The sequence below is a fragment of the Sinocyclocheilus grahami genome, unplaced genomic scaffold (assembly GCF_001515645.1).
Source record: "Sinocyclocheilus grahami isolate Dianchi unplaced genomic scaffold, SAMN03320097.WGS_v1.1 scaffold518.1, whole genome shotgun sequence".
NCBI lineage: Eukaryota > Metazoa > Chordata > Actinopteri > Cypriniformes > Cyprinidae > Sinocyclocheilus > Sinocyclocheilus grahami.
Window position 1 is genome coordinate 422,372 of NW_015505697.1, and position 10,355 is coordinate 432,726.

Genomic DNA, 10,355 nt, shown 5'->3' on the forward strand with positions numbered 1-10,355 from the left:
ATGTATAAAGTTAAACGTTCTTCACAGATTAAAGGTAATTTAGGACCAAAAGGTATCACTTTACAATGAGACCTCATTAGTTAACCTTAGTTAATGCATTAACATTCACAATGAGCAATAGCTACATTTGCTACAGAAGTTATTCGTCTTTGTTTAAAAAATACAAGTCTTAGTTCTTTCGATTTTAACAGCCTGTTATTAAATATTGGAATACCTAAGATTAATGAATGTTCAGAAGAATTTTTCATTGGCAGTTTGTTAACTAATGAATTAACTAAAGTTAATTAATGAAGCCCTAATGTAAAGTGTGACCAAACAATAAAGAATCAAAACACTTTCAAACAACATCTAGGGCATGTTGTAGTCCAGATTAAGATGTAAAAAAAGTTTGAAAATAAATAGTCTAAGTCTTAATATTTAAGTATTTGACGCTGTGATGAACATCATAGCAGCAATAGCTACATTTGCTACAGAAGTTATTCGTCTTTGTTTAAAAAATACAAGTCTTAGTTCTTTCGATTTTAACAGCCTGTTATTAAATATTGGAATACCTAAGATTAATGAATGTTCAGAAGAATTTTTCATTGGCAGTTTGTTAACTAATGAATTAACTAAAGTTAATTAATGAAGCCCTAATGTAAAGTGTGACCAAACAATAAAGAATCAAAACACTTTCAAACAACATCTAGGGCATGTTGTAGTCCAGATTAAGATGTAAAAAAAGTTTGAAAATAAATAGTCTAAGTCTTAATATTTAAGTATTTGACGCTGTGATGAACATCATAGCCATTCAGATTTGTGCATTTGCTGATTAAATCATTTAAACACGATTCAGAAACAGAAAGTAGTGTAGCTGCTTTGTTTACAGGGTTTCTGGGGTAACGGCTGCATTTAAATTAATTATTATTATTATTTCTGCAGTTTAGCGCCATCTGCTGTCAGAGTGAAAGTGTGCTTTCATCCAGCGCATCTCACATGTTCCGCCATGTGCTTCTCGTCCGCACTTGTTTACATCAGAGTGCGCACGTGTCTTTCACGCAGAATACAGCGGTGTTGCGCATTTTGACCAGTTGATGGGGAAAGTAATCTTAAAATGCATCAAAAATTCGGAATAATTTGTATTATATAATTATTCACGGTATTTAGAAGTGCCCACGATAACAATATCGTGCATATTCATTACCGTGATATATCGCATTACCGAATACCGGCACAAATCTACCTTAGACCCACCCTGAGTGAGCTGTCATCAGTCCGCCATTGTGTTGACTCTGGTGCAGGGGAAGACAAGTTGTCTCCGATTAAGCGATTGAGGTGCTTTATTGTTGGATGTAATAATGAATATAGCAATCGTCATGTACTCCCGACATCTGAGCTGCTGAAGATGCAGAGGATTAACGTTACTTTCGCTTTGAAGTGAATGCGCAACTCCCGATCAGCCTAAATGCATCTGTTCGCTCGAATCATTCGTGATCCAGCCTCATCTACAGAAGAAGCGAGTATAAGGGTTTTTTATGAATCTTTGCAAATCACCTTTCCTAAAAATGCGCTAATTAGCAAGTTTCACGATGAATGCTGCTAAAGTAAACAGTCTCTCTGAGAGCAGCTCCGAAGAGAGGGGCGGGACCAGCAGAGCTCATTAACATTTAAAGCAACATGGACTATAATGGCTTGATAAAAACAGAGCTGGTTTTGACAGGTTTAAAAAGGTGGTTTTTACACTAACATTGAGAAATTTTAACCAAAGTATGTTATAGACTTTTAATTAAGACCATAAAGAATCATATCAACTTGTGCAAAATGAGCATCCGATGACCCCTTTAAATATAAAAAACCGTACTTACAGTCTGTGAGTCAGAACAGCCGGTATTGTAGTCTACCAGGATCAGGAAACAGTCCTCCATAAAATGCGCTGGACACATCTGAATATTTGGGTTGAAGTGTTCTGGAACAGTGTTGTAAATACAACTTAACCACTGATTTCTAGTCGTGTCCTCTTTTGGAAGGCCAAACAAAGTAGTTTCGCTTTCACAACGAAACACACAGCGTCTTCACGACATGGCGTGAACATGGCGGCGGCAACAACAATACTACAGTGAAAATAAAAGTTATGCCTTCTTTCTTTGCGTGAACATTTGGACGGCGTTATACAAATCTTCCCACATAGTGACGTAGACATGTGGGGGCGTGTTAGAACGAGCCGGTTTAGGTAGGTGTGGCTGACTCTTAACTTTTATAAAGAATATCTCTTTGGACTTTAGTCTTTGCAACTTTACAGATCTTCTTTATGCACCAAGAGCTTGTAACACTCCAAAGAGAAAGGAAACATTTTAATCGCATCATATGACCCCTTTAAATAAAAGCAAAAATGAAACCTAATTATGTAAATAACTTTATTTTAGCTTAGAAACTAACAGTTGTTTGACATTCTCCATGCTGACCGAATGAAATACAAAAACAAGCTTTTCACAGGATGGAGAGAATCGAGGGGTGGGAGAAAGGGGAAAAGGAAGGGAGGAAAGCTTGGGGAAATTGAAGGAGTGGTGAGTTATTGCTCAGTAAATGGAGAGTAATGATATTTGCTGCAGAACAGGTGTTCCTCATTTGATTGAGACACGCTGTGGGAAATGCACACATTTCAGGAAAATACAGAGAACTGCAAAGAAGAAATAGAGGGAAGTGGGGGAAAACAGACGGATACTGTTAAGAATTATGTTTGGGAAAAAATATATTGTAAACGTCTGCATTGATAGCATTGGAATATTTTGCATTGTCGATCATAGTATTTATTAGAAACAAATTTCCTATGTCTATAATTCCTCATTTTTGACAAGGACATTGGGGTGTTTCTGTTGTTTACTTTTTACTTTTTTTCCCCCCCTGTCCAATGATTGTTTAAATTTGAATGATTAATTTCAAACACCATATGGGATTTGACCAGGTCAGGACAGTATAAAAGTTCATTTTCAGTGGAAGCAAATTTGAAAATGATGAATAATGATTTGTTTGCTGCCTGAAAAGAAACATAAAATGTGATGCATATTTCACAGAAAAATGGTGTTCAGGTTTTTATCACATTTACAGGTTTCCAGGCTGTTCTTACTGAGCTATTATAAGAACAAACTAATCCCTGGCTCTGAAAGATTTCATTGTAGCGACTTAGAGAAGAAAATGCGATATTCATGACCTCTAGATTTCTCCCTTTTGTTTTAAACATGAAATATAGCATTTATACCTTTTTTTCAGAGCGTTTGTGTAACTGCTCTGTCCTATTTTTGTAAATGCAATGTAACATGCTCCAAAATACATTTGCTACTTCGTGTTTAAAAAGAGATGCTTATTTTCAAGGTTCACAATATCGAACATTCATGCAGCAGAAAATAAGAGCTGTGTTCAGGTCGCCCTGCTCTGCGTTCCCTACTTAAAGACAATGGAGATGGAGCCCTGTCTGCAGGAACTGAAAGAGATACAGAGATTCAAAGAGAGGGTTATGAATGAAGCTCCGCCCCACCCCCACCAGCGACGCGCTTCATGACGATACCGTCGCTGCACTCGTGCTCAAGCGCTTGGTGGAGAGAGGGAGCGAGAGCGTGAAAGGGTGGAAAATAGTGATGGAATAGAGGACAGAAGCTGGGAGGGGTCACGTGTCAACGTGCACGAGACTGCCTCTTAGAATTAAGCCTGTGGTCTGTTTCTTTCCATTCTCCTTCCTCTCATTGCTTTAACTCTTTTCTCTCACATTTCTGTATGTTTTTGTCTGTGCGCTTCTTATTTTTTAATCAATCATTCTTTATATCTCCATTGTCTGTCTCTCCTCCTCACCTCACCATCTATGTCTAGCCTCTCAGTAGCGCCGACCCTCCGCCCTTCCGAAATTCATTCATAAAATTATTGCTCGGTGCAGGGAGGGGGAGCTATTACATATAGTATGAAACGCTCCTGGATTGGGCGAGGACGATTCTGCAATAAAAAGAGAGCAAGCAATGAGAGAGCGAGAGCCAGGCGACCCTAATCCGCAGTGGCTTCCTCCAGAAATAGCGCCTCATGCATGTTTTAATCCCACCAGCCAAAAATACGCACTCTGCCACCAATTACTGATCGCACCTATTCCTCTACCTCCGCTCTGGGCCATACATCACTGTCTGCCACCCATCCTCTCTCTGGGGTTTTTTTTTCTTTTCTTTTCGCTTTGCTTTGTCACCTGATCACCCTGTGCCTCTCAAATAAAGTTATATCGCCTGTGCTTTACAGCTGCCGGCTTCGAGAGGCCGTCGAAGCAAAGCACAGTCGCTCTAACTCTCATAAGAGACGTTTTCAGTTCTCAAACTTTCTTTTGCTAAAAAAGTGAGTATAGTTAGTCATTAACAGGATGTCAGGTCCTCTCCCATGCAATCCAGATTTCTGAGAATCAGCACTGACTCAGAGAGAAGGAGAGATGGCTGTGTGTCAACAGTTTAACCAGCAGGAGCTCTGAAGCATCGCGATTGGTCAAGAACGCTTAAGATGCAGCCGCAGTGTCTCTCTCTCCCTCGCTTTTCTGCATCGTGTGAGTCAGTGTGCGGCCAGACTGCGACGTGCTCCAGCATACTCCGCCACTCAATATCTAACGTCAGACCCCTCCAACAGCTTCCTGGAGCCTCCCTTGCCGTCCTCACCCACACACACCCACCAGCACACACATACATGTACTGTCTGTCTTGACAGCGCAAAATAACCTGCTCTTGAATACTCGCGTGACAAGCGTGGCTAAATGATTTGCTGTTGTATGAGTTAATAATATTTGTTTGTTTTCATCAGTAATGAAAACTTGCATTTGTGTGAGAGCTAGATCCGGAATGTGCCTCACAAATCAGATGACAACAACAATGAGTAATATGTGACCCTGGACCACAAAACCTTAAAGGGATAGTTCACCCAAAAATTCAAATTCTGTCATCATTTACTCACCCTCAAGTAGTTTCAAACCTGTATGAATGTCTTTGTTCTGCAGAACACAAAGGAAGATATTCTGAAGAATGTGGGAAACAGAGCAGTTCTGGGGCACCATTGACTTCCATAGTATTTTTTTCTCCTACTATGGAAGACAATGGTGCCCCAAAACAGCCTGGTTACAAACTTTCTTCAAAATATCTCCATTTCTGTTCGGCAGAACAAAGAAATTTATACGGGTTTGGAACTACTTGAGGGTGAGTAAATGATGACAGAATTTTCATTTTTGGGTGAACTATCGCTTTAAGTGTAAATTTTTCGAAATTAGGATTTATATATCATCTGAAAGCTGAATAAATAAGCCTTCCATTGATGTGTGGTTTGTTAGGATAGGACAATATTTGGTCGAGATGCAACTATTTGAAAATCTTGAATCTGAGGGTGCAAAAAAATCTAAATATTGGACAATCCTTTAAAGTTGTCCAAATGAAGTTCTTAGCAATGCATATTACTAATCAAAACTGAAGTTTTGAATTATTTACAGTAGGAAATTTACAAAATATCTTCATGGAACTTGATCTTTAATTAATATCCTAATTATTTTTGATCATTTTGATCCATATAATGTATTTTTGGCTATTGCTACAATTATACCCGTGCAACTTAAGACTGGTTTTGTGGTCCATGGTCACATATTAGAATATGCCAGTTACTTGTGTTGGTAAGAATTCATTCAAACATTAATGGTCCCAGTACTTTCTACTCTGGCCAACACTTTATGAAATTTGTGACTGGCATGTTTAATGCAAACATCTCCAATTCTTGAAACAGGTGTTTTTGTATCATTAGAGTTTGCAATACATAGATATGTATAGATTCCCCATTCGACCGCTCCAGGCACGTAGATGCGGCCGCCATCTTGGAACGGTCAACATGACGTCATTCACCATACTGTAGGTTCACACAGAGCCGTTCTGTGCAGGATTGTGGCATCTTTCGAATATTCAGTGATTGCCATGAAGGAGGTCAAGTTGACCATTACAATATGGCGGACGGCTTACGTTTGGCGGCCCATAGAAACAGTCGCTAATGAGGCAACTACTTATACATATCTATGTTGCGATTATAGTTCTACAGTTTATTCTCATATAAACTTTAATATTATTTAAAATTGTTGCAGTTGGTATCATTTGATATCATTATCTGACAACAGGTCAGTTCCTTCTGTCTGTCTGTCTAACTATCTATCTATCTATCATTATCTATTATCATGTCAAATCAATTAAGTTCATTTGAACACTTTTTTTACAACATAGAAGATGCACAGTGTACTGTTTAAAAGTTTTTTAAATGCGTATTTGACATTTCTGATCATAATGTTGTTGACATTTTAGCTTTGATTGGGAAGTGATCAATATATAGATTTTTTTATCAAAGCAGTTAAAGCTTCTTGAGAAGTCTTTTCCATTTAATGATGTCTTCAGTTGAAGCTGATGAATTTTGTGCTGCTTTTCTCTTTTAGGCTGTAGCCCTCAACTTCAGGATGGAAATGTTGAATGTCCTCTTAAAAAACCAATCAGGAGGAAGCTGTCTGTGTCTCCTGCAAACCCAGATGAGGATGGGCCCAATCCTGTGCTGTCCCATTACCCCCCTGCCATTCAAGAGGTCTTAAAACAGGAGGGCATGGTCCCGCTGCAGTACACTCCTGAAGGGCAGCCGCACACCTCCAGCAGCTTTGATCCAAACTCCACTATCGACATTGGTCACAACGAGGACCCAACAGGTGGTAATGCCACAGTCATCCTATCACCTGAGCCCCCTGGCCACACAACACTTCGGGCACTGCGAGCTAACAATGGAAATGAGCCAGCTAAAAGGTACAATTTGGTGTGAAAACAGTATAATTTGCATTGATTAATAAGTTGAACTAGGTAGTTCTGTTTTGGCTGGTGTGAATAAGTTTCTTTCCAATTGGTTTCTAGGTTGGAGATCCCATCACTATTAGACCTGCGAAAATCCAAGCCGTCCTACATGGCCATGACTTCAGCTGCTCAGGTCAAGCGCAAGTTCAACTGGTGTGTGTTTATTATGGGACCTGTTCGCTGGGGCTGTGTCAAATCATGCCTCGTTGACATTTTGCACTCTTGGTGTTTTCCAAAATCTCACTTTGTGTCTCTTTGTGTCAGTTCCAACGCTGGGAAAGAGGACAGTTCTCAGGCCGCGTCTGCAGCACCCAAGCGCATAAAGAGAGATCCCTGCGAGGCGTCTAAACCACTGCGAATCCGACGTTTTGGAGGTTAGTAAGCTATTCTCAATGCAGAAAAATTACAGTTACCCTCTATGGGCTTTCCATTTGCATCTTGGAAGTGGAACATAAGCGTCTCTTATTATATTCCATTTATGAAGTCCTCACATAATCCGTTATGTTTGGTAAAGTATTGTAATAGTGTAATGGGCCGGCCGGCTGACAGCTGTGAAAAAATTTCAGGCGCACAGCCAGAAGCGCACAATCTCCTCCTCCCACTCCCAGTGGCTTATGCGCGTTCTTTCTCCTTAGTAATATAATGCCACGAGTTGGCTGAATTTACCCCAGTTTCATAAAGTAATAAGCCACTAGAGGCCGTGCCTTACAGTGATTTTTGCCATGTTAGTAAGGTGTTGTTAGGCATGACTGCTTCTATTAAATTAAATAACCGCAGTAATATACGACACCGATGTCTAAAAATAATCATGCAGTCGATTGACTAAAAAAATTATAATTTGGCATGCCATTTTTTGCTGAACTATTGTTCAAAAGGCTGCATATATTTAATAACAAATGCAGAAAAACCCAAAATATTGTGGAATTATTACAACTTAAAATGGCCTATTTAGGGCCCAAGCACCAATGGTGCAAGGACCCTCTTGGAATGGCTAAATTTAATTAAAATATAATTTATTCCTGTGATACAAAGCTGAATTTTCAACAGCTATTCTTCCAGTTTTCAATGTTGCATGATCCTTCGGAAATCATTCTAAAATGCTGATTGGCGCTCAAGAAAAAATTCTTATCAATATTTTTAGGCAATCAGTTAAGATTTTCCAGATTTAAAAAAAAAAAATTTTTTTAATTATTCTAATCTTTATTCTTTATTTGTTCTCTTCCACCGCATCTAGTATCATCAGAGAATGAGCCAAGCCGTAGAGTAGTACGGAGTGTGTCTGAGGGAAACCTCCATCAGCTTGACCAGCGTAAGCCCAAGTTGAGCTCATTGAGGCCTGCTGCACTCTTTAAAAGAGTCACCAAGAGGATGTAAGAGGCTTCCACTTGCTATTAAAGCCACTGTTCTCTCATTCACTGGCCTCACATACTTCCTTCTCATTAGAGTTGATGTAGAAAAGATGTAAAAAGGTGTTTTTTTAATTGTTTTTTTATTGCAGGAGCAGGTATTTTGCCTTAATTATTTCTAGGAAACTAGATTGTTTTTATATTAATGTTTTAAAATATGTATGTGCATAGAAAACCTGTCCAGCCTAATATGAAGCTCTCAATAAAGTATTAATTGATGTTCAGGTCTTTTAAAGCAACTTGGAGTTATTATTGCCAATGAGTGACTTTTTTTCTCCCCTTTTTAAATGCTTTCATTAAAAAATCGCTCCATTTAGAGAAATGCTTTTCAGATCAACAGTTTCATGATTGATTAAAAAGAAATATCAGTTGAGAAATATCAACCTTGTGTGTTTTAATGAGCTTTAAATTATTATTTTTTATTCATTGTTCTTACATTCACAAACTTGGACAGTTCACAAATATTGCACAATATTTCAAGATTCTCAATAAACTAGTCAAATGTTTAGCCTCCTGATTACAATATAGCTCCATACAGAGAATTCCATTGAAACTTTTGTTGCTGTTGGCCTAGTAAAAAAACATCAGAACTGTAACAGTTTTAAAGGTACTTTATTTGATATTTCCGGGGCATTTACAACTAATATTACTGACATTTTGCTTCATAACTTGTTTTAATTGCAGCCACAGAGCAAAACCTATTAGTTCAGTGTAATTAACCACATTCTCTGCAGATTTTTCATGCATCTTCACCTCGTCTTGCAATGCAGTTCAGTCATCTTGTTTCTTGCTGATTTGTAGTCTCTGTAGTGTGTTCAGAGCTTATGGGTTCAGCCCACAGAGGAAAAAGGGAGTCTGGAGACTGGCGGTTTGAGCTTCATCTCGGTCCATTTCCTGCATGCCATCTGTCTGAACCAAAAGAAAATTGAGCCTCCCGTCAGGAGTGTGGCCCGTTTAATGTTCAAACTCTTTTAACATATCCAACAATACAAGGAACTTCTATAGAAGTGCTTGTAATCTTCATCAACCAGAACAGGATTCAGTGCAAATGCTTTGGTTTATCTGTGTCAGTCCTTGGTGTAAGAGTGATGAAACCACAACTGTCTGCTGTCTGTTTTTGAAAGGTATTTTTTGGTTTGCAAGACAATCGGTTGCACTGCGAATAGCTGTGCTTGTTCTAACATCATGCCTAAGGAATTAACAGTAATCAATTCTGTTAATGAGGCTATTATTAACAGATAATTATGTAACACGCCTACAGGCAGATGTACTGGACTCAAGTGCATCCAGAGCAGCACGTCCATAAAGTTCTGCCTGTTTGGGCTAGAAAAATTTATATTACATCAATGTGATCAAATGTCTCATATTGTTTGTTTTGACTAAATTAGACATTAAATTGACTTAACAAAAACTGCGCTCTACAGTACAGGCTCATTTTGAATGGACAGATAATATATTTAAACTTTTTAATCTTAACATGCTTACATAATTGGAGAATTAATTGCATAATAGTCTCTTTGCTCACTGTACGCTTTTCTCCAGTTTATCTGTGCTATAGTGTCACATTGCTTCATCATTTCTGTGGTGTTTTAGACCATTTCAATTATGAAAGGCTGATTATTCTGACATGGTGAGAAAAAAAATAGAGCAATTTTCCCCTTAAGCAAACCTTAGATATTTCATACTTATTGTATTTGCTAAATTGTCTCATACGTTGTATGTGCGCTTGGCTGTTATGCAAAGGGGAATGAAACTACTTAATCTTATAGAATAACAGAGCAATAATGAAGCGACACCAGCAGCACCCAAACACATGAGAAAGTCATCTGGATTGAAGCTGACGGTCCTGGCAGCACCCTTCTCAACACCTGGAAAGTTAGTACAGTTATGCTTTACTGCTCTCTGGACTGTTCTCATGCATTTTGGATGTGACATAATCCAATTTAGAAATTCCTCACATAATGCAATGTTTGTTAAAATAGTCTAGTGGTGTAATGGGTGGACCACCTGACAGCTGTGAAGCAGTGTCAAGCCAAAACCACATGATCTGCTCCTCCTCCTCCCAATCTCTCTCTCTCTCTCTCTCTCTCTCTCTCTC

At 38.7% G+C, this 10,355-nt stretch overlaps 1 protein-coding gene across 1 annotated transcript in view; it reads left to right on the forward strand.

The window, feature by feature from the left end:
- The window catches only part of LOC107554904 (kinesin-like protein KIF18A), a 36,924-nt gene extending 28,366 nt beyond the window's left edge, over positions 1-8,558 (forward strand). The window contains exons 15-18 of the mRNA XM_016237556.1: positions 6,452-6,806; positions 6,912-7,004; positions 7,116-7,225; positions 8,086-8,558. Coding sequence (XP_016093042.1) covers positions 6,452-6,806; positions 6,912-7,004; positions 7,116-7,225; positions 8,086-8,225 — 698 coding nt within the window. The 3' untranslated portion in view covers positions 8,226-8,558. The remainder of the gene's footprint in view (positions 1-6,451; positions 6,807-6,911; positions 7,005-7,115; positions 7,226-8,085) is intronic.
- The last annotated feature ends 1,797 nt before the right edge of the window (positions 8,559-10,355 follow it).